At 38.6% G+C, this 24,677-nt stretch overlaps 1 protein-coding gene across 1 annotated transcript in view; it reads right to left on the bottom strand.

The window, feature by feature from the left end:
• The window catches only part of LOC114651090 (myosin-7-like), a 200,879-nt gene that overhangs the window by 137,291 nt on the left and 38,911 nt on the right, over positions 1 to 24,677 (bottom strand). Inside the window, exons 14-22 of the mRNA XM_051926523.1 lie at positions 20,033 to 20,203; positions 19,460 to 19,639; positions 19,073 to 19,205; positions 18,706 to 18,770; positions 14,422 to 14,509; positions 9,349 to 9,466; positions 8,872 to 8,995; positions 7,417 to 7,553; positions 3,002 to 3,257 (exon numbers count right to left, since the gene is read on the bottom strand). Coding sequence (XP_051782483.1) covers positions 3,002 to 3,257; positions 7,417 to 7,553; positions 8,872 to 8,995; positions 9,349 to 9,466; positions 14,422 to 14,509; positions 18,706 to 18,770; positions 19,073 to 19,205; positions 19,460 to 19,639; positions 20,033 to 20,203 — 1,272 coding nt within the window. The remainder of the gene's footprint in view (positions 1 to 3,001; positions 3,258 to 7,416; positions 7,554 to 8,871; positions 8,996 to 9,348; positions 9,467 to 14,421; positions 14,510 to 18,705; positions 18,771 to 19,072; positions 19,206 to 19,459; positions 19,640 to 20,032; positions 20,204 to 24,677) is intronic.

The following is a 24,677-nucleotide window of genomic DNA, read 5'->3' on the forward strand; positions in this document are numbered from 1 at the left end:
ATATATAGTGGAACCTCGGTTCACGACCATAATTCGTTCCAAAACTCTGGAGGTAAACTGATTTGGTTGTGAACCGAAGCAATTTTCTCCATAGGATTGTATGTAAATACAATTAATCCGTTCCAGACCATACGAACTGTATGAAAATATATATATTTTTTAAGTTTTTAGCACAAATATAGTTAATTAAACCATAGAATGCACAGCGTAATAGTAAACTAAATGTAAAAACATTGAACAACACTGAGAAAACCTTGAACAACAGAGAAAACTAACACTGCAATAGTTAATAATAATAATTCATTACATTTATATAGCGCTTTTCTCAGTACTCAAAGCACTATCCCCACAGGGAGGAAGCGAACCCACAATCTTCCACAGTCTCCTTACTGCAAAGCAGCAGCACTACCACTGCGCCACCTTTGCGCTATAGCACTACCAACTGCTGGCTAAAAACACTTTTTTTTAGTGAGTTTTAAGCACATTTGAAAAAATCTGTAATTTAATAAACCACCAAGAAAAGTAACATTCCAACAATGCAGGCTACGAACCGATCGCTGTAAACAGAAGTGAAAACAAAATCAAGCCCAGTGCATTCTTTAACTGCCTTCCTACCTTATGCGTCCAGCTCTCTCTCGCGCTGCCTGTGTATGTGCGTCTGTCTCTCTCTCGTGCTGCCTGTGTGTGTGCGCGTCTCTCTCTCGCGCTGCCTGTGTGTGTTTGTGTCTCTCTCTCTCTCTTACACGCTGCCTGTGTGTGTGCGCATCTCTCTCTCTCTCACGCTGCCTGTGTGTGTGCGCATCTCTCTCTCGCGCTGCCTGTGTGTGTGCGCATCTCTCTCTCGCGCTGCCTGTGTGTGTGCGCGTCTCTCTCTCGCGCTGCCTGTGTGTGTTAGTGTCTCTCTCTCTCTCTCACGCTGCCTGTGTGTGTTCGTGTCTCTCTCTCTCTCACACGCTGCCTGTGTGTGTGCGCATCTCTCTCTCTCTCACGCTGCCTGTGTGTGTGCGCATCTCTCTCTCTCTCACGCAGTCTGTGTGTGTGCGCATCTCTCTCTCGCGCTGCCTGTGTGTGTGCGCATCTCTCTCTCACGCTGCCTGTGTGTGTGCGCTCTCTCTCTCTTGCTTGCTGCACAGGAAATGCACAGGGAGAGACTGAACATGTACAAACCGAAAGAGAAACTGGCTTGTTCGTATACCGAGTGTGTGGTCGTGAACCGAGGCAAAAGTTTGGTGAACTTTTTGGTCGTAAACCGATTTGCATGTGTACCAAGACGTTCGTGAACCGAGGTTCCACTGTATATATATATTGCAAAGTTTAACCACCCATACAATCAGATTGTGATTCAGACTACGAATGCCATGAATATACATATATATCTATTTTTATATATCTATATCTATATATCCCCAGGAAAAGAAAATTTCCACAGTAGCCAAAGGAGACATTCTGCATGTGCCAGTGTGGGGGAACTATGTGTAGTGTCCCAAAAACACTATAGGAGTTCCTCCTCTCAAGTGGAATGCCTTTCCAAATTACTAAACTTTAAAGTACCATGAATACCACTCTCCTACTTACTCTCTAGCCTCTTCCATCCAGTGGTTTACTCTCTTCCTTGTTCAGTAGGACTTTGGGTATAAACTTTTAATCAATCCTGGGGTCACTTCTAGTGTCAGGAGTGGCACTTCTTTGTTACAGGGACATTGTGGTATAGCGGTTCTGTGGCACAGCAATAGGTGACTAATTTTAAAATAAATAATCGCCCCCCCCAAGAAAGTGTGTTTCACACTGCAGTTAATGGAGGTGCTGGCAGGCTGTGCCGCATACATTTGTGGTGGGGACCAGATCAGGTAGGTGCCTCAATGATGCTGTCCTACTATCACCTTCACCCAATTAAACAGCCAGGATAAAAAGAACTTGCACAGGACCAAAAGGTAATAAAAATAAAGAAAGATGAGGAGGGAAAAAGAAAATGAAAATGAAAGAGAGTTATGGATGGAGAAAAGGGCATGAACAAGAGACAGCTGGTGTAAAAATGAATGAAAAGGGGAGATGGGATGTGAGCCCCAAGAGAGGAGCGTGTGGCCGACATTTGAGGGGGCTGTCCTGCTGAGCATGGGAGCCAGAGCGACTAACGTACTTCAAGAGGACTGCCCTGCAATGCCGAAGATGGCAGCGGGAGTCAGGTGAGCGGAGGCTTCACAGTGCCCCATGGAATGCCATGGGATAGGTGGCAGGGACACAAGCAAGTCTGAATGAACATTGAACACTGACTTGTCCTTGGATTAAAAATTAAAGCACTGCCATTTTACGCACCTACCCCTTGTCTGGATGTATGTGTCCTCATCTGCCTGGCTCTTCTTGGTTATGGATTCGACAGTGGCGGGTTCAAGAGGCTCCCAAAGAAGAGTGGGTGCATGGAGCAAACCCGCACCATCACAGACACTAAGCCAGGTCCTACCTTAGCAGCCTCTGAATCATAGCACTCTGGAAGCCTAAAAGCCCCTAAATGCCAACTTTATTTAATAGCTTCTAGGCCAAACTGTCTTAGAAGGCCTATTATCTAATAAACTGGAGAATGCTGATTAGCCTCCTGCCAATCCTTCCAGATCTTATTCTTAAAAGGGCAGTGTGATCTCAGCTTTCCTGACTTGGTACTCCCTGTTTTTGGTCAAGCTTCAGTAGGGTTCATCTCCAGTGGTGACATTCTTTATGCAAAGGTATGTGACTGCATAAGGCCCTGTCTTTGTCCCATACCTGTTTCATCCCTGGCATGCACTTGCTAAAAATAAAATAAGGCAAATGTTTAAGGTTCTCAAGAAAGTGCTTGGCATGAAAACTGAGGGGACGCAAAGGGGATTAAGTGGTAAAACCACTTGCTGCAACACTTGACTGCTCCATCATTAAACAGAAAATCTGATTTTAATTTACTGAAGAAGATTTGAGATGTGAATTTCATTTGGGGGAAAATGCATCAATAAAGTACTTATAAATATCAACTTACAGCCTGCAGCTGCAGAAGCAGGTCATTTTTCTCCTGTATTAGGGTCACTTGGCGCTCTTCGAGTTCCTTTCTTCTGAACTCTGATCTGTTCAATGTTTCCTTCAGTTTCTGATTTTCTTCTTTCATAACTGATATCTCTCTCTCTGTGTCGCGTGTTTTCAGCAAGGGTTTGATCTTGAAGAACAGCTTCATCCAGGACCAATTCTTCACAGCCATAAAGGTTCGGATATTCCACTGAATGATCATCATAGCATCCCTTGGAAGGTTCAAGAAATTCAAGATTCAATTTTTAAAATACAAAATCAAAAAGCTGTAATAAAAGTAAAAATATCAATTGTGTCAAATAACTAACACAACTGTTATCTCTGTGTTCTTCCTATAATTTATTATTTTGATTGAAATGACTTGGGAATGCCTTGGGATCCTACAGAAGGAGTTGGCAAGTTTGGCTAAGGTAAAGAACGTAATGGCCTCACTGTTAAGACTGTTACTCCTGTGAACTGGCTTTGGATAAGCGGTGGAAAATGAATGAATTCAACAGTATAGGAAGTTATTAGTGAAAGCATTTCTTCCTTTTCTCACAAGGTACCACAGGCCAGATGAAATTAGGGTTAGAGTTAGAGTTCTGATTGTTAAGACTGAATATGATAGAAGCAAGGCCATCAACTGGAGTCCACCCCTTCTGTCACAACACAGCTAATTCAAAACTTACAGTATCATCTCATTTAATTATAACCACACGAAAAATATCTTCAATCAAACATCAGAATCACTCAATTGCATTCTTCTTGATTTCTATATTAACTCTAAACATTTAACTCTTTCACTTTGCATTTTACATTATGATATACATTTTCATTTTCTGCAGTGGGCATTCAAAGCACCTTTCCAATGAAAAATGAGTGTAATTTCTCTTGCAAATCAGAGATTTGAAAATGCTGAACTGTTATCCTTTTGCTTGAAAAGAAAACTAAGTTTGTAACCTGAATTTATTAACAAAGCCTTTTAAAGTTTTATGAAGGTGTCTTTAGTTTTTCAAGTACACACAGAGTCTTAATGCACTGTCATAAACTGATGCATGCAGAGCAATGGAAGAAAAGAAAGTGACTTTGTAATCCAAAATGTAAGACTGTGACACCAGAAGATCAGAAACAAAAATTAAAGCACCCATGCTTTTATTTTACAAGTGATGTATGAGAGACTTAGTTTTTACTTTTTAGTACACATTTTAACTTAATATAAGCATGGTTTTTAAAAAGTATTTATATATATTATTTTCAACTTTTTAGTCTTGGGTTTGTTTTAGTATAATTTTGTAATCAATATTTTAACACTTCCTTTAATATTTCTATCTGCTACTAGCGCCATATGTTGGTGAAATCTTTAACTATTCTTCATATGAAAATTCCATTTCTTAATTAACATGGATTAATTGATCAATTAGTGAAACTGATTTTTGATTTACGTATTGTTCAAAATTTCAAGTCATTTGGACAATAGGAAGTGGGTTAAATATCGATTACAAGATTTGTACCAGACAACAAACAGGTGAAGTTAAAATAAGCGTGGTAATAAAAATGTACCCCAAAAGGCATCATAATACATTTAATTGCAGCGAATTCAGACACATTGTGATCTTTATAACTACTTCCATACCCCTTAACTGGATTACAGCACGTATCCTTTCAATAACATAAAAATTTGAAGCATTTCAAGATGACAATTGTACCTGACATAAATAAGGCTTGACTATAGTTGCTCATGCCACTCAGCTACATTATTTGTCTCTACCATGTTTTGATCATTTTTGCTTCAGAAATTTCTGAAAGACAGCACCTGAGCCTCGAGCCATAAATATTCCTACCTAACAGCTGAAATCTTCTAGAGGTGACTACAAAGCCTTCAGTGGTCTGGAATCAGCTCATTATTTATTCATTTGTCTTTTCTCATTACTTTAAATCTTCTGAAATCTTCTGTTAAATATTGTTTTAAAATAATCCTAACATTATCACATTTTAGACTGTTATTGCAACATTCTCTGCTTCTTTACAATAATGTCAGTGGTAGATAATAAAGACTTCTTTTTATCCTGCTTTTTATTTATTTAATGCTCATGATTCTTCTTTCAAATGAGTTGACTAATATTTAGTGGGACACTTTACTGAAAAAGTTTTTTGATTATAAAACTTGGAAGGTAAACATGTGTATATATTTCAAAGGGGACTGCCTTTGTATGCCTCATAACAAATAGCACTAAAAAGTCAAAACTTTGCAAAAATGATTCAGGATAATCAAGGAAAGAATAATGAAATGCAGAAAATGAAAGTATTAAACGAACAAAAGGAAAACCAATCTGCTGACTGAGCCTGATTGTGAAGGTTTCACTCCTCATCAAGCAGGTGCTATGTTTCAAACTGGATTGTGTGTATCACATGTAGGAAGTAAAAAGTTACAACTAAATACACAATAGGAGGTGTGAAAGTTGAAGTTACTGTTCATTTTATTTCTAAATAATTTTTCGCATTTATAAAAATACTTAATTTGCCCTGTTCTTCCTAGCCAAAGTTTCTGTCTGGCATTTTTATGTATTTTGGTGGTATATTTTTGAATATTAAAGAAGTATTTTTACGACTTTTACTCCTGGTAGGCCAAAGCCGGATTGTGGAGTATGGGGCCAAGTTGCCTTGGGTAGGCCTTGTTTGTAGATTTTTTTAGAAGCCTTCACTATTTTCATTATAGAAGTACACTAAATTCATAACTGCTATAATTGTTGTTTTTTTATTAAATTGTTATAAGTTTCAAATGGGCCAAAAATGATCTTGGTGTCATTTCTAGGGTTTTAATACCTATCGAATTGATTCCTGCCATTGTGACAGTTCAGTTATATATACTTATATAAATATACTCCATGCCTTTTCCAGTGCCATTTTTGCTTTGACTATGCAGCTGCCTTTTTGGGGAATTTGTGTCGTCTGTTTTCCTGGGGTCCTTGCCTGGCCGGGACGCCTCTTCTCTGGGAGGACCAGGGGAGCAAGCCCAGTCACAACAGTACCTCCCCCTGAATGCTAGATGTCAGCCCCCCTGGGTTGCAGTGGTGCCTAGGACTCCTGCAGGGCTTCATGGGAGTTGGAGTTTGGTGCTGTCCAGTTGGGATCCATGAGCACCATTAGGGGGTGCTGCAGCTGCTGCTGATCCCTGGAAAGCAGCTCTTCAGCCACACCTGGAAGTGCTGCCAGAAATAGGTTATCAAACACCTGGAGAACTTCCCAGGTGGGGTACAAAAGGAGCCAGCAGCCACCACTCCGGGAGCCAGAGTCAAGAGGAGGGAGACAAAGCTTGACGAGAAGGAGTGGAGGAGAGAGAAAAGAGAGGACAAAGTAAAGTATTGCGTTTGGTGCTTGGACTGTGTTGTGGGCTCGTGTGAACAGGGAAGACATTCCACATGAGTGAAGAATAAAATAAAGAACATTTGTGTTGTCATAAGTGTGCCTCCTGCGTCTGTCTGTGTCGGGTTAAGTGCTGGTATAGCGCCAGCTACTATCACACCATTTAAAGTTGGTTTTGATAACTCTTTTTTTGACTCTCTAACCTTTATTTGCTTCTGACTCCATTCTTTCTCCTGAATTTCACTCAACTATTTTTCTGGTCTTAATGCCTTTAATAATCATAATAATACCAAAAAAAAATGATAAAAAAATAATACTCTTCTGTTCAGCTTTCAAATACTCCTTCTCTCTCTTTCTCTCCCTCTTCACTCTACTCACACTAAATGCCCCCAACAGTCAGGCACTGACCTAAACTTTCATAACAGCTGGGCACTAATAGGGAGTAGCGTTTAAGGCTCATGAAGTTCAAATGTCTGCATACTTCTGTTGTCAGGGAAAGTTCTCAGACAATACCTGGGTCCAATCTCCAGAGTTCTCTTTGTCATCCTTAACTATCTCTGCATCTCAACGACACGATATACAATTAAAGGACCAGGCACGCTTGATGGTTCAAATACTGCATGTCTTTCAAAACATGCAGCAGAACCCACTTGTTCTACAAAGGAGCTCTCTGATGCCACCCAGCAGTTCTGGGGCAACTCTACCTATCTTCAGACCATCACCTATGACTTCTCTTTTGCATTAGTGCCTTCATTGTAATTAATGTTCCATTAGCATGCAGAGTAAACTGCACCATGATGGCTACTTATCTACAATGGCACCTGAAGAGTTTCTACAGTTTCCAGTGTGGACTCCTCTTTCACAATATGGACTTTACCAGCCCCATCTCTTGCTGAATTCCTTTCTTATGCCTCTTTCATGCCTAAGTCATCTTTCCAACCTGGAAATCCATCCCTGTGTTTTATAATAGTTTAAAGACCTAGGAAAGGTGTTTTGGGAGTAGATTTTTGCTTACAGTTTGACCACTACCTTGTTACAAAAAACTTATTGAATTCCATTCGCATCAGCTTTCCTCTTGCTCGTGACTGAATCATGGTCAGGATCTTGGCCAGCCGCTCATCTCGCATCTCTTCCAGTTGGCCAAGAAGTCCAGTCTTGAAGAAGACCTTCAATGAAAGATGTAAGTGTAAAAAAACATAGGACAGCAATAATTAAGTTAATTTAGTCAGTAATTCTGAGTACACAGGAGACATTTTTGTTGTTTATGTTATGTTTTCATGCAATTTTTAAATGACTCAAGCGAACAACAAGAAATATTTTTAAATGATTAAAAAAATAAGGATGTGTGTACTGTGCGATTGTAACTTGTGTGACAGCATAATTCCTAAAAAAGATGTCCAAACAGTCAAATATACATAACATATACTTTATTAAAATAACAAACACAAATAAAAACCATGATACTTATTTACCATTCACAACAATGAGCCAAAGCAGATTTACTTAACTCCCACACTCTGCCTAGAGTCTTTCTGTCCTTCATCCTTGTCAGTGGATCGTATGTCCTCTTGACGCTACATTCAATTGGCTACTGGATGGGGTCACCCTTAGAGTCCCCTGAAAAGATGACCCTGTTCCTAACATGGCTTCAAGACCTATTCACTTTTCTCATATTTCCCTCTTTCTCATCCTTCATCCACCCTCCCTCAATTCTGAAAACCTGTTGCCCAGGACTTTTAAAATAATTAAAAGTTTTGAGCACCCAATATTTGACATTCCAAAATGATTATTCTTCTGTGGTCTTGGCTATACAAATAAGGCCAGGGTGACTACATATGGCTATCTGGCATCAAAACCTATTTTATTGACATGCAGACCTTGCTCCTGGTTCAACCAGATATGTAATATTTGAGCTTCAGCTACATAATTAGGTTTAGACTTAACTTAAACACTGTATAACTATAGAATAAGCTAAACAACACTGAACATTTTAACACTTACTCAGTATAATGTTGTTGTGTTTTCGTGGATTGGTTTTGTATCAAGGTAATACAGATTGTTGTGCTTCAACAGGCCACTTGGGTATTCAGTCAGCACATAATATATTATGATTTTTTTAGGCCTCAACCATCTCTATCATAATACAGTAGGTTGTTACTTTTCTGAAGCTCTCATATGCCATTGAATATTAAATGTGTTACTGGACCTGGATAAGCAGGTTAGAGGATGATGTTCAGTCCTGCAACAGAGAAAATATCTAATCTGCCATTTTGGGTGTAGATGTTAAATGTGTACTTATTTAGGCCAACTAAAACTGACACTGATAAAAGCTTGCTAATCTTGTCAAGAAGTGTGAATTAGATCTTTCTAGCACTATAAAAACATATTGATTATATACTTACTGATTACACAGATGATTGTTCTTTAAACTGATACAAACTGTAAACTTTTTTTAAGAATAACTACATTAGGAAATAGGCTAACCTTAGTAAATCCAAAACGGTATTGTGTATGATCAACGTCTAAGGATTCCAGAAGTTTTTCAGCTGCCTTTCTGCTGTCCATAAATTTATCTTCTGGAATAGCATTTGGATTAAGGATGCGGTACCTGAATCACAGACAATCAACAATTAAAGACAGAACTGTGGCTGCACAACAACTAAAAAAGAATATTCAATTATTTACACAAATGTTTTCAAAATTTCATCTGAACTGCCAACCTCACTAGCTAATCTTCAGCAAGTCAGTTAATCTTCAAGTGCTCTGTGTACCAGACAACACATGCAATCTGATACTCTAGTTAAAGCAGCTCTGTAACAGCTAGTCTTACCCTAGTCTACAAGACAATCTGGTGATTCCCCATAGATTTCTGTACTTGTAATAAATGAAAACCTCATAGTTATTGACAAAATAAACTATTCTCCAGGTCAATGACTCATTAAATAAAGTATGTCTGTGAACCTTTGTCTGAAGTCAGCATACAGGATGCGGTTTGGAAATCCTTTTCTGCAGATTCGGATTCCCTCCAGTACACCATTGCACCGTAGTTGATGGAGTACCAGTATAGGATCCATAACACCTTGAAATAAAAGTCAGTTATATTTTAAGCAAAGTGCTGATCATTTTGCAATAATGATTACATTGTATTTAATACCATTATCGAAGAAGCACATATGACATTTTAAGCCTTAATAGGGCCATTCCTACATAGGCCATAACTTAGAACTATCATAAAAACACCCATGACTTGCACAGATGTATATTTAGAATTTCATAATAATGAGCTGGGGACCTGAGTTAAAGATCAATTTAGCCCACAGATGAGTTTAACTAATCCTTTAAGCCTTTTTTTAATCCTTTATCAATTATCTGCCCTGTCTCCCTATTGTATACATACGCATCCCTTTTACCTTACTACTGTATCTCTAGAGTAGCTACCCTGCTTAATCAAAAATGAAAAATAACTATTTGATATTGTGATTTCTGGGGCTAACTATGTACTAAGGACAGGTCTTTCAGGCAGGGACTTTTAAGTGGTTAGAGCAGATGCACTGTTCATAGATAATGAAAGAATGTGTTATATTGGAGTCTTAGAGGGACTAATCTATACATAGCATATACAAATAGCTCAGTTGGTAGATAGCCATACCTGACATTAATACAAATAGCTCACTGAATATACTTAAAGTGTGGCTATTTAAGGCCTCTCAAGATGCCTCAATCTGGAGGTCTGTTGGTGCAAATGTGACATCAAGTCTGTGCGAAGAAGAACCATGTCCCCATTCCACGGAAAGAAGGAACCACAGTCATCAATGACCCTCACTGAAGAATTAAATGACTATTGCTCTGTTCCAATGGCTATGCTCAGCTATTCAGGGTCAGTGACAGCTTGGTGATTTCACTCCAGATAGATGAGCACTTAAGGCATGCATCCACCACATCAGCACAAGTTCCTCTTGGGATGACGGGCAAAGTCTGATGGGAGTGTCCTGCGAAGAGAACTGTAATTCTAAAACACACGTAGCTCTGATCTCTCTCAAAAATGTCAAATGTTACTTCTTAACAATCTCTAGATGATAATGTCTGCTGAACAAACAGGTATTGCTAACTAAGCAGAGCAAAGGTACGCTCCCACATATGGCGAGAGGTAGACCAACTCAAATGGAGGCTGACATGTGAATGAGGAAGGCTCCACACAGCTCCTCACTCCTGAGGTCCCGCTTCTCCCTCCCGTCGGCCCACAACCTCTCTCTCAGATTCACACGAATAAATCACTGCTGCGAGCGAACTATGATACTTAGTGCAATGAGAGAAGTTGCAAAATCAACTGGAATGTTCAAGCAAATTATATTTAAAAAAACCCAATCTAAATCCATTAAATAGTTCTCTCATAAAAAGGGACAACCATACAGACAGACAGACTGATGTTGGATTTGATAGATAGATAGATAGATAGATAGAGTATACAGGTTCAAACTATGAGCTGCATTTCTGAAAAGAACACATTCGCAGAGAGCATGGGCCCCATGTTGGACACAATGTTCATGATTATTCACGAGGTTTTTTTCTGGTATCATTCAATGTCGTAGGTATCAAACAATGTTGAGGCATAAAATAACTAGCTTTGTGGCCTTTATTTTGTATTAATTTTATTATTGCTAAAGTTATTTTCTTTTACTAACATTATTTCAAATTATTCTTCATGCCACTGCCATTTTGTGTTGTTTCGTTTGTGATGTGGACATATTGTTTAAAGTTGTCCTCCATGAAGCCATCGTGTGACCTACATCATTCTGCATGTGACTTGATTACCCCCTAGACTATAAATAGAAATAACTTTGAGTTCAAGACAAAAACTACCACCATTTTCCTTGCAATTCTTTTTGGTTATGTAACATACCTTTTTAATATTTGTTTATTCAACCTTGATTTTTGCTTAGCATTTTGGGTTTTGATCACTGGTTTTGACCTTTCCGATAGCAAATTAGGCCTAGTTTTTTCTGCTCTTTTAGTTTACCTTTAGAGCTCTCCTCACTCCTAATTCTGTCACAAAAATGTTCACCCTTGGGGAACTGAGTCAAAAACTGTTTTGACCTGGCACTAACACATAGTAGCTACCTTTGTGTCAAAGTCAAAAACAACTGGTTTCTAAGGTGAATGACCTTTAGCTCAAAGTAGATGAGTAACCTGGTATAACCCACATGAGAAAGTGGAAAGGTGGAAAGTAATTAAAAATTATTAAAATATTTTTCTGAACTTTACTACCCATAAACGTTTTTCATTCAGTACATAACTAGCTGTATGCAATAGTCTTGTCATTATCTCATCTGTACAAAGAATCTTAATTTCCAATAACTTAAGTCTGGTGATGATACGGCCACACACGGGATTGGATGCAGAAGACATGACAAAAATGTAATGGGTAGGCATCTAAATCCAAAATTTTTGTCAGAAAACTTCTCAAGAAATTAAAGGAACACTGTGAAAACACATCAGATCTCAATGGGAAAAAAATCCTGCTGGATATCTATATTGATATGGACGGGTAATGTGTTAAAAATGAAAGGATGCCACATCGTTTGATGGAAATGAAAATTAGCAACCTACAGAGGGCTGAATTCAAAGACACCCCAAAAATCAAAGTGAAAAAATGATGTTGCAGGCTGGTACATTTTGACGAAATTTCATTGCAGCAACTCCAAATCGTACTCAGTAGTTTGTATGGTCCCCACGTGCTTGTATGCATGCCTGACATGGGGGGAACTGCCTGCATACTCTCGCCACATGAGGCCGGGCATTGTCGTGTACCTGGGATTAATAAAGTATCTATCTATCTATCTATCTATCTATCTATCTATCTATCTATCTATCTATCTATCTATCTATCTATCTATCTATCTATCTATCTATCTATCTATCTATCTATCTATCTATCTATCTATCTATCTATCTATCTATCTATCTATCTATCAGGAGGAACCCAGAACTCACTGCACAAGCATAAGGTCTGACAATGGGTCCAAGGATTTCATCCCAATACCTAATGGCAGTCAAGCCTGTAGAAGTCTGTGCGTCCCTCTTTGGATATGCCTCCCCAGACATCACTGACCCACCACCAAACCAGTCATACTGAACAATGTTACAGGTAGCATAACATTCTCCATGGCTTCTCCAGACTATTTCACGTCTGTCATATGTGCTCAGGGTGAACCTACTCTCATCTGTGAAAAGCACAGGGCGCCAGTGGTGGACCTGCATTTCTGGAATTCAATGGCAAATGCCAATCGAGCTCCATGGTGCCGGGCAATGAGCACAGGGCCCACTAGAGGACGTCAGGCCCTCAGTCCACCTTCATGAAGTCTGTTTCTGATTGTTTGGTCAGAGATATTCACACCAGTGGGTTGCTGGAGGTCATTTTGAAAGGCTCTTGCAGTGCTCATCTTGTTCCTCCTTGCCCAAAGGAGCAGATACCGGTCCTGCTGATGGGTTTAAGGACCTTCTATGGCCCTGTCCAGTTCTCCTAGAGTAACTGCCTTTCTCCTGAAATCTCCTCCATACCCTTGAGACTGTGCTGGGAGACACAGCAAACCTTCTGGCAATGGCACATATTGATGTGAAATCCTGGAGAAGTTGGACTACCTGTGCAAACTCTGTAGGGTCCAGATTATTGCCTCATGCTACCAGTACTGACACTGACCGTAGCCAAATGCAAAACTAGTGAGAAAACAGTCAGAAAAGATGAGGAGGGAAAAATGTCACCTGTTAAACCATTCCTGTTTTCGGGGTTGTCTCATTGTTGCCCCTCTAATTTCATTAACACCAAAGCAGCTGAACCTGATTAACAACCCCCTCTGCTACTTCACTGACCAGATCAATATCTCAGAAGCTTCATTGACTTGATGCTATACTCTGATTAAAAAGTGTTCCTTTAATTTTTTTTGAGCAGTATCTATATATACAGCAATATACAGCAAGCATCAGATCAACATCTTTATATTGGGCAATACTAGAAATTGTAGTTCTGGAAACAATGATTATTGTGATTTATTTTAAGTCTTTTAAATTGCATTATTTGTAGAAAGTACAGGTGATGCCCAACACTTTTAAATAAGATATCATCAACAATGACAACAGTAACAGGGAAAGCATCCAAGGAAGCCAAACCACAACACATAAAAGATGTTATCAATAAATTAACAAGGTAGAAAATAAATAACAAATAAAATAATTAATTAGATGATCCTGATAAAGATATCGTTGAGCCCACAGGGGCTTGCTTTCCTCACCTCACCCTTTGTCATCAGAGTGAATGCCGACCTACACAAGGTACCTTCTAAATGGGCACATGAGAAATGGTAAATCAAGACCAAAGTAAACAAGAAGCACAAGTTACTGGATATAGGCAAAGCAAAACAAATAACACAAAACAGCACATGTTAAAAATTGAATGTGCCAGAAGCACAATAGGATGACATCTAGCTCTCCAAATAAGACCTACAACGAAGACTAATCCCTCCATGTTTTGAAGACTTTAATAGGTCAAAAGATTTATGTTAGGAGAAACTTGAACTTAAAAAGGCTTGCAAGGTACTGTAGTTTGATCTTATTCCTAAAAAATGTTTCAAATTGGCACGCTTCCCAGGTATTTCAAACCTTTTTCTTCCACAGAGGTTCTTGACTTTAACAGTATGTAATCACAGATACTTCATTTGTTTCCTTTCAATCAGGGGTCAATGCAGGAAAATAAATCATTCTCAAATAGGCATTTTCATAATCCGCTCACTTTCTATAGTACAAGATTTGCTCTGTAAATCCACATAATCCTTAAAAATATAAATGGAAAGGTCATATCAGGCATTAAAAAACACATGATTTGGCCTGGTTTTGTTTCTATCATGGGAACAAGCAGCGATGTCAAAATGTAATCTTCAGCACACTTCCCTACTTGTTGAAGTCACATTAATCTTTGGTTCTGCAAAAAACTACACACCTGTCACAAAATACCAATAACACAAAAAATTCCCAGTAGCTTACCTGGTGTTTTAGTTTCATTAGGAATTATACAGCGTACAAAATGAGGGGCTGTGGATCTCAAATTTGTCATCAGCTTGTTAAGATTTTCCTTAAAAAAAAAAAGGACATGTTATGTGCAGTAAGATTTGAACGATACTGCCATTCCAACTGAGTGCTGTGCATTTGTTGTACCTCTCTTTAACAATTGCAAATTAATAAACAAATAAATAACAGCAGCTATGTCATAATTTCCAACAACCATAATGAGATTTGCTTGCCAGAGCCACAACCATGGGTCCCATATATCCTTCTTTGGATGTATAAGGAAAATAAGAGGACCAGGAGCAAAGCCCACACATGCAGGGTGGGAATGTACTGCACAACAACCTCTCTAGAATTGGTGACCAGACCAGGATCTGCTGGTGTCAAGATTTGACTCTTAATTTTAAGTTTTCCTTACGATTCCTGGGGCTTGAAAATAATTTATACATCGTTTTGAAGGATTCTAAGATCCAGCAATCTAATGGTCATATTTATTTTTGTTTCTACACATCTTTACTTATGATATTTATTTTTTGTGCACCATCTTGTTTTTCTGTGTACATCACCATTTTTGGACTTTAGTATTGACAGTTGCTATGTGGTTGTTAGTGGTGACATCATGGGTCAGGTATGGAATGACATCAGAGGGCGAGGGGTACAAAGGTCACCTCCTTGGACTTTTGGGTATTTCCAGATTTGTGGATTCAACCAAAAACTCTAGCGTTATTATTACTTGCTAAAAGGCTCTTTGGTTATGCTAGAGATAATTTCACAACCCTTTAGCATCTTGGACTCTTAGGCTCAGAAGGTTTTTCTGGCTGTTTTAGATAAACAAGCATTATTCTAAGAGATGCCAGTGTGTCGAAGTTATCCTTGAAAAGATGCCTTAAGATACAACAGAGGCACTATATATCATGCTTTAAAGTGTGCAGATGCTTCTCTAGGAAGCTACCTCTGAACCTGAGTCTCAGCCTCATGAATGTATTCCATTCTAAGTGTTATGACTTTCCTCACTTACCTTTTCGGGTAAATGTACTTGTCTGCAATTTTCACGCTATCACCTATATGCTAAAGATGCTCTCATATACTCATGTCTATAAAATTTTGTCTGAACAAAGAATTGTTAGCATATCCATGATTACAGAACAAGAAAAATATCTTGCTTGTCATTCTCCATAGGTGTCTTAGCTAAACACTTTTCTTATGTATTGCTGGAGTACTGAGGGCCTTTCTATTCTATCAATGAAGTGATCCAGGGATCAAGAGAAATTCCTTTTTTGAGTCTGACCATAATGTTTGTTTTACGTCTCGGCTCTGGTAACGAGGACTTTTAGTCAGTGATCCTCTCACTTCATTTCATTATTGCTGGAGTTGTGAGGCAGCAGTACTAACTACTTACAGACGCAAAATGTTATGCCTGATTAAACTGTTTGACAGCCTTGGTAGTTCATGAGGATTGTGTGTCACTCCTTAATGAAGTACATGTGTCAAATATGATGGTGGGTATTAAGCATCATCTTTTTATTCACGAGAGTATGGGCTTGTAGGTTTCACAATGACTGAAATACCACAGTGGCGCAGTGGTAGCGCTGCTGCCTCACAGTAAGGAGACCTGGGTTCGCTTCCCAGGTCCTCCTTGAGTGGAGTTTGCTTGTTCTCCCCGTTTGCTTCGGTTTCCTCCCACAGTCCAAAGACATGCAGGTTAGGTCGATTGCCGATTCTAAATTGGCCCTAGTGTGTGGGTGGGTGTGTGTATCCTGCGGTGGGTTGGCGCCCTGTGCGAGATTGGTTCCCTGCCTTGTGCCCTGTGTTGGCTGGGATTGGCTCCAGCACACCCCCGTGACCCTGTGTTCAGATTCAGTGGGTTGGAAAATGGATGGATGAAATACCAATCTATAATAATAAAAGGCAAAGTCCTCACTGACTGACTGACTCACTCACTCACTGACTGACTCATCACTAATTCTCCAACTTCCCGTGTAGGTGGAAGGCTGAAATTTGGCAGGCTCATTCCTTACAGCTTACTTACAAAAGTTAGGCAGGTTTCATTTCGAAATTCAAAGCGTAATGGTCATAACTGGAACATATTTTTTGTCCATACACTGTAATGGAGGAGGCGGAGTCACGTATCGCGTCATCACGCCTCCTACGTAATCACGTGAACTGAAAACAAGGAAGAGATTTACAGCACGAGTCACACGCGGGAACGAAGGTAAATGACGTTAATTTTTGACTGTCTTTTAATACTGTGTAAGCATACATATTAACACATGTGCAATTAAACGTGTGCATTTACGGGGTGATTTCTCAGGCTTAAAAGCTCACCTTTTATCAAACGCGGGAACAAAGGTAACTGACGTTGTTCACTGTCTTTTAATACTGTGTAACCATACATATTAACACATGTCCAATTAAACGTGTGCATTTACGCGGTGATTTCTCAGGCTTAAAAGCTCGCCTTTTACTAAAAAGGTAAATGCAAAACTATTTTCAATCAGTTTATTGAAACGCTCCCGTTAAGGATTGCAATAACATATTCGCGAGATAAAACAACGAAGTAGGGGGAAATGGAGGAACAGCCGCAAACAGCGAAGAGCAAAAAATTTATTAAACAATTGAGAACGGAGCGAGTTAAGCATACAAGCATGTTCATAAGGGAAACAAAGCACGGTGTAAAACGTAAGTTTAAATTAAGTTTATAGAAACGCTCCTGCTGCGGATTGCAATAACATATTCGCGAGATAAAAGTTTAATGAGAAGACACGAGGTATAAACGAACCACACGCCGTGGCGCAACGTTAGGGGCAACAGTTTCAACCATTCTATGATCTGCTTCTCGCAACTGAAAGACGGCACATGGCGGATGTTAGCCGACTTGCTGACCGCAACGTTAGGGGCTTCAACAATGGCGCTGACGCCACATCTCAGTGCCAACACTTTGCAGACTGTACTTAAAAGACACGCCCTCCTCACTGGACAGTTAAAAACACCAATCAAACTAACGATGACATCAAGTATTACCCAATCAAAACTAGGAAAGGAGGCATCTTCAAAAAATGCGTGTGGGATGATTTGCATGAGACGCTGCTTTAAAAAAAAAAATGATAAAAAAAAATACGGGATAAATCCCGTCCAGTATTGATTCAAAACGGGACGCGCAATTTCATTCTCAAATGCGGCACGATTCCGTATTTTAAAGGACGGGTGGCAACCCTACAGTGCCAGGTAACCACCCATACAATCACATTGTGATTCAGACTAGGAATGCAATGAATGTAATTACCCCGATCTACATACAAGGCGAAAGTCTTGCAACATTCAAAGATGATGGTTTGGGATAAGTACACCATACAACATAAAAGAGCTTATGAAGCCTTGAACCGAAAAAAGCAAGATCTCAGAGATCGTAAAAAAAAAAAATAGGAGGTAATGTCGTTTTACTCGCTGTACATTTTAGTCAAACATTACCAGTTATTCCACGAGGGAGACCAGCAGATGAACTCAACGCGTGTTTAAAATCCATGCTTCTCCCACGCTCTGTTATATGTCGCGTGTTCTCGGGTAGGTGCACCAAAAAATTTATACATTTAAGCATGTAATGGGCAAACAAAAAATGAGGTATACCCGAAGGCACTGCAGTAGTACTTAATGTAACTTTACTTCTTAAATTTAATGTTTTACTGTTTAATAATTTGTACGCTTCTTATATGTTGTTCAAATTCTTTTATCAAAATACCACTGACAGCGCAATGCACGATAACATGGAGTCAATACACCATACGCATCCGCCCACGGCTGCCCTGCTGTGCGCAGATAGGAGTTGATTCTACAATAAAATAAAATAAACATAAAAAGAGTAAAACAATCATCACCCATAAACCGTGTGTGTGTGTATATATGTGTATATATATATGTTGATATGTGGATGTGTATATGTATATATATATATATATATATATATATGTAGATATGTATATATATGTGTATATGTATATGTATATATATGTTTATATGTGTGTGTGTGTATTTTATATATATAAAACACAGCAACACTCATAACAATGACAACACAATTACATTGACAATCCTGTTACGTTATTTTTAAAATGTTTCCTTTTTTTTTTCATAACCTCTTTAACACACTACTTCTCCGCTGCGAAGCGCGGGTATTTTGCTAGTCAGTAATAAATGACACAATCATGTCTACCACGACATATATTTATGTAAGATCTAATGCTGTCAAAACAATGGTTATAAAATTACCTTGTGCATTGAAGACACTGTTTGGAAGGATGCACCCTTTTTTCTTTTCTTTTCACCACTTCTGTCTGATGATAAAAGCACAATAAGATAACATTATGCTGAACACTAAGCATGAAAGCATGGAAGGCTGTTACTACAAATGAGGCTGTTACTACAAATGAATGTTCAAAATCAGTAAGGGAAGCTAACGTAACACTCTATGTTTAAGGTGTCACTTTGAAAAATGAAAAAAAAAAATTTAAATATGTCTCTGGATTAATGATAAAATGTATGTTATGTAACTGATACATTTTTAGAAACCATACTTTCACATTTGTAAAACTCAAACATGCTGTAGGCCGCTATGCTAAACCTGTGTAATACATACCAGAGTTGGCACTAACATAGTTTTCAAAAAGGCTTGCAAGCAGTTTGTTCGCTGATTTCTGGAACAACCCAACTACAGTTTCGTTTAGAGGATCTTTGTTCTTTTCCAGCCAGCCAATTATATTATAAGGGACCTCAAAAGAAAATTATTTGTTATCTTGTCAATATTGTCTGTAAAACTAAACAATTAAACAAAACAAAATGAAATAGTAGTAGATTATAAAAATAATACTGATAAAATAATTGAATGACAGATGATAAATTATCATTCAAATTAAAATTAAACAATACAGTCAATTTATGTAGGAAAATGTATAATGATTAAGCAAGCACTAAATGCAAATTGTGTAATTTTAATTTTTTTAAAAAGTAAAATGACAAAAATTACCACTCCAGCATAGTGAACAAGCTCAAAATGGGCTTCGTATTTCCTCTTCTTGTCTGGCTTGGGTTTTTGGAAGTTTGCAGACTTCCCAAGGTGGTTGTCATAGAGCTTGCTTTTAAATGTCATGTCAGTGGCCTTTGGAAACATGCATTCCTCTTCAAGGATGGATAAGATGCCCAGAGGCTACAAAAAGAAAAGCGCATCTTAGAAATGTGCAGTCAAACACAAGGGACTAGTAACAATTGCAGATGGTCATTTTGATAAGTATTTCATGTGGGGAATGAGGGGTTTATGGGGAGCCAGTCCAGGACAAGTTGATTGTTTAACAGCAGACTCTCTCACATACTCACTCACATTCACTCGCTCTGGACTAGTTTTAGGGACATCCATCAATTCATTCTGGACATCTTTGAGATGTGGAAGGAAACAAGTATCTCAAAAAATCCCATCACTATGCTGGATAACTTTCAAACTCTGAGTGGCATTTGAACTACAGTACGAGGCAGCGGTGCTTGCCACTGGGCCACCAACTTTCTTTTTATTTACAGGAACTTAAGAAATCAAAGCTAGTGTTACCTTTTCAATGAGATCAATACAGGCCTGCAGGTCGAGCCCAAAGTCAATGAACACCCAGTCAATCCCTTCTTTCTTGTACTCTTCTTGTTCCAAAACAAACATGTGGTGATTGAAATATTGCTGCAGCTTTTCATTAGTGAAATTAATGCAGAGTTGTTCAAAGCTGTTATACTGGAGAAAGAAAGCAAACAGAGAAATCACCGTCTAACTCAGGCTATTCATATAATACCTTATTTTTCAATTGCAAATTTTTCTTATTTAGTGCCAAGCTAAATAATCTATATATATAAAATTCTTTTCGCGTTTGAAACGGAAATTACATATGACCACGCGATATGGAAATTATGTATGAACGGAAATTACGTATGACCACGCGATATGGAAATTACATATGACCACAGAACATATTATAATACAGGAACTAATCACTTCGTTTGTGGACGCCATTTTTATATCATCTTTATGAATTGTTATTATTTGTGTGAGAGTTATTTTACTGATATTGAAAAGAAGTAAACCCAAACACGACGATCTATCCCATAGGAGTACACCCTGCATCGTCCTCTCCCAGCCCTCCTCTCTGGACTACAGCGCTGACCCGTCCGCCGCCAAGCACGTTCTGACAGAGAAGTTTTATTTATTCGTCCACGTGACTGTCGGGGAAACTGCCACGTTGTAACTTTTTTTTAGTTGGCAGTATTTAATAGTAGAAGAGATCAGGAAAACAGCTTTGCGTCTTTCTAATTTTTAACTGCGGCGAGCTGTAAACAATGTGCGTGAGAACAAAGTGGACACTGGGAGGCACGGAATGTTGGGCTGCTCCATGGGGTCAAGAGCTTTGCAGTTTCGAGCAGTGTCCTCTCTTCTCTCACTGTTTGTGGCACTTCAAGTGCCCCGTCAGCTCCTGGGAGAGTGGAAATCTTTGCGGGTGAGTGTAATCGGCACCATCAAAGCAAGACTCTGTTTGTAAATTACCCAGCACTACTACTTACTGTTCCTTAAGGTGAGTTCGGGTCACTAAAACCACACAACATTCAAAGTTCCTTTTGTGATGAATTATTTTAAGAAGTAAATCACAGGCACGTAGTTAATGTAATTTCTATACCACAGCCGTCGTGTAGCGCTTTCACAAGGGATCTACTACTGAGTGATAATCCAAATGCATTTTAGCTACTGTTAGTACTACTTACCTGTTGTGTTATAGCGCCTTTAAAATGTAGTTTACCCCAAACCACTCCAGTAGTGCTCAATATATCTTTACTTCTTAAATGTTAATGTTTTACTGTTTAATAACTTATAGACTACATTTTATTTTTTTCCCATGCACTCATTGAGCGAAGCCACTAGGTAATCAACTAGTTATTAATAAAATAAGACTAAAAGAAATGCAACATAAAAGCAGGCAAAAGATATAGATAGACAGTGTCATACACGTGCACATGGGAGCCAGCTAAAGGCTCAAAAGACGGGTAATTCCTCGCCAAACCAGGGGACAGCAGAGTGCACTAATCCTTGTTCCTTTCCATTGACAGACCAATCACGGAAAATTCTGCTTGGGCCCAATGACGTCACTTCCGGTTCTGTTCAAAAGACGACACTTCCGGTTCCTCTCTGATGACATCATTTCCCTTTTCCCTCTATATAACCTCCATGTTTGCCTGTTTGTTTTGTTCTTGGTTATGGACTCATCTGCACCACTTGAACCATATCTTTTGCTACAATTTTGGCAGCCAATTTCAAGTATATTTGTAGCTGCTCCCAAACCTCTTTCCTGTGTTTTCTGGATCATTTTACAATAGATAGATAGATAGATACTTTATTTGTTTAGGGGAAAATTTGGCTTTTTACAGAAACTCCTTAAATAAATAAATACATAAATAGAGAGAAAAATAAATATATATACTGTATAGGTTCATACTATGGTCTGAACACACACCAGAATGACTCAAAAGGAAGACAACTTTAAAAAGAAGATAAATAAAACTTCAGACTTGACAGTCCCAGCCACAGTGAGCCATTATGCAGGCATATTGCTGTTACTATAAAGGAGCCTCAGTCGCATTTCTTGACACACATCTGCTGAATACTTCATTGGCTGGCAGTCCTCAGTGTTAGTGTGTCAGACAGAGGATATGCAGCTTTGTTCACAATGGCAATCCATTCTGTTTAAATTCACTACTTACTGCTAACTCAAGGGGGTCCAGAGTGCGTCCCATAACTGAACCTGCCCTATTAATTAGCTTTTTAATTAGGTTCTTATTTCTTTATATTCAAGAAGTGTATTTTTAAAATTAGTCCCTGAGCCAATTGGTGTTATATAGGTGTACTTCTTAGCTCTAGTTATGATCCTTGCTATCTTATTTTGAATTAAAGAATTAAGTTGGAATGGCCTGACTGCAATGCATTACAACAGTTATTTCTTAACAAATGGCCTTTATTTTACATTATTTCTAAGCTTAATGAAACATGTGAGCAGATCAATGAAAGAAAAAAAATAATAAAAAAAAAAGGTGATACAACAGTTCGGACAATTTAATTCATTTCAAGAATAATAACTGGGATGGTAAGAAAAGTCCAGTCTGATTAAATAGAATGAACAGTAAATACCATAATTATGTTTTTGCTGTTATAATTAAAAATCTTAGCTAAGCATTTCTGACTTGTCTATAACCTGTAATATATATTAAATGCATAAACACCTTTTTGAATGTTTTAAAAAATGCATCAAGGTGACATCAAAAAATTCCTGCAAAGGACCTGATATTAGATACCTGTATAAAACAGAAATGTTATGCAATTCTTGTTGGTTATATTTCAGTATTTTTTGGCACAATCAGGAGATAGGTGGCACAGTGGTAGGGCTGTTGTTTCTCAGTAAGGAGACCAGGGTTCTCATCTTGTGTCTTCCCTGCATGGAGTTTGCATGTTCTCCCCGTGTCTGTATGGGTTTCCTCCCATAGTCTAAAGACATGCTGGTTAGGTGGATTGGTGATACTAAATTGGTGTGTGTCTGCCCTGCTATGGATTGGCAACCTGTCCAAGGTTTGTTCCCACTTTGTGCCCTATGCTAGCTGGGTTAGGATTAGAAAAGGACTGACTGACAATCAGGGGATGACCATTCAGGTAACATCTCCCTAGTAAACCATTATTCACTATTTCCTACAAAGTGAAGTAAATTTGATCATAAACAAAACTTTCATTGTTTAGATGGGCTAGACATTCAAACAACAAGATATTTTTTTTTGATTCTCTGCTTTCATTTTCAGGATTTCTTATGACTAAAAGAGCTTTCAAGTAGTACCTATAACAGAACACATTATGGTCAATATACTATAATCATCCATCCATCGATTGCTTATCCAGGGCAGGGTCATGGGGCAGAAATCACTGTGCACAAGGCGGGAGATACACAGGGTGAACTGAAACACACACACACTTCAAATTTGCAATGCCAATTCATCGTCTTTAAACTGTGCAAGGAAACCTATGCAGTCATAAGGAGAACATGCAAACTCCAGGCACAGAGCAGCCGGGATATAAACCCTGGTCTCCTTACTGCAAGGCAGCAGAACTAGAACTGCACTAACCACTACGATTATAGTCAGGACTGCAAGCACACGTTTGGTTATTGCCCAGCTTTTGTAAGTCACCATAATTACTGAAAGCATTAGCCTCTACTGGATGTAATGGGAAAAAAAAACACCCTAGACTGGATTACAAGCTCATTTGCAATTAGTGCTAACTTTTTGTTTTATTGTTAGAATTCATTGTTATCAAAACTTACTTTAAACATGTGATCAACTTCGGATATCTAAGATTAGGTCAAGTTAATGATTTTGTAGCATTTTTTATCGAGTTTTGAATATTTAAAATACAATTTTTGTAATATAGCTAAACTAGATTCACTACAGTATTTTTTATTAAACCCAACAAATCTATGCTACTGGCAGACTCCATCAATAACAGCAATTCTTTGTTTAATGCTGGTACCTCAAACTAAGTGGTCGGTGAACTCCAGTTCAGTGGCTCCTAACTCTGGGACTCTGTTCAAATGATATGTCTGATAATGTGGCTTCATCATTGTTAAAGTTGAAATTGAGCTGCTGTGCATACTACAATCTCTCTATTATATAAAAAAAACTTGGGACGAGACGAGACCTGTTCAGAGAGACAAGACGTGACCTTCTCAGAAAGACACTTTCACGTCCCGCGAGACTAGACTTTGTGCAAAGAGATTTAACCACACCTGGGGCTGGAAAAAGACAAAGTAGAATGTCGTAAAGAATTCAAAAACGTTGGCGCGATACACATGCAGAGCAAGTTAGAGATAATTGAAGTAGGAAAATTCGAAAGTCTCAAAAAAAATGATAGTAAAGATCGCATTAGCATAAAACAAATGCAAAATATCACCCGGTGAAATAACGGAACAGCGAAAAGAGATCAAATAGTGTTTGAAGATGTCTCGGGGAGAAGAGAGACAAGGCAGTGAGACAAAGAGTAGGACAGCTGCTGTACAGGCTTTTAAACATTCGAAGTGCTACACAAGATGCTGATCACGCGGCATGGCAGCAGCAGCAAGTCAGCAGCTGATCGAGCAAAGAGGAGGTAAAAAAAAAAAAACTGCATTTGTTTCCCATTGTATCAC

The sequence above is a fragment of the Erpetoichthys calabaricus genome, chromosome 4, assembly GCF_900747795.2.
Source record: "Erpetoichthys calabaricus chromosome 4, fErpCal1.3, whole genome shotgun sequence".
NCBI classification, from domain to species: domain Eukaryota; kingdom Metazoa; phylum Chordata; class Cladistia; order Polypteriformes; family Polypteridae; genus Erpetoichthys; species Erpetoichthys calabaricus.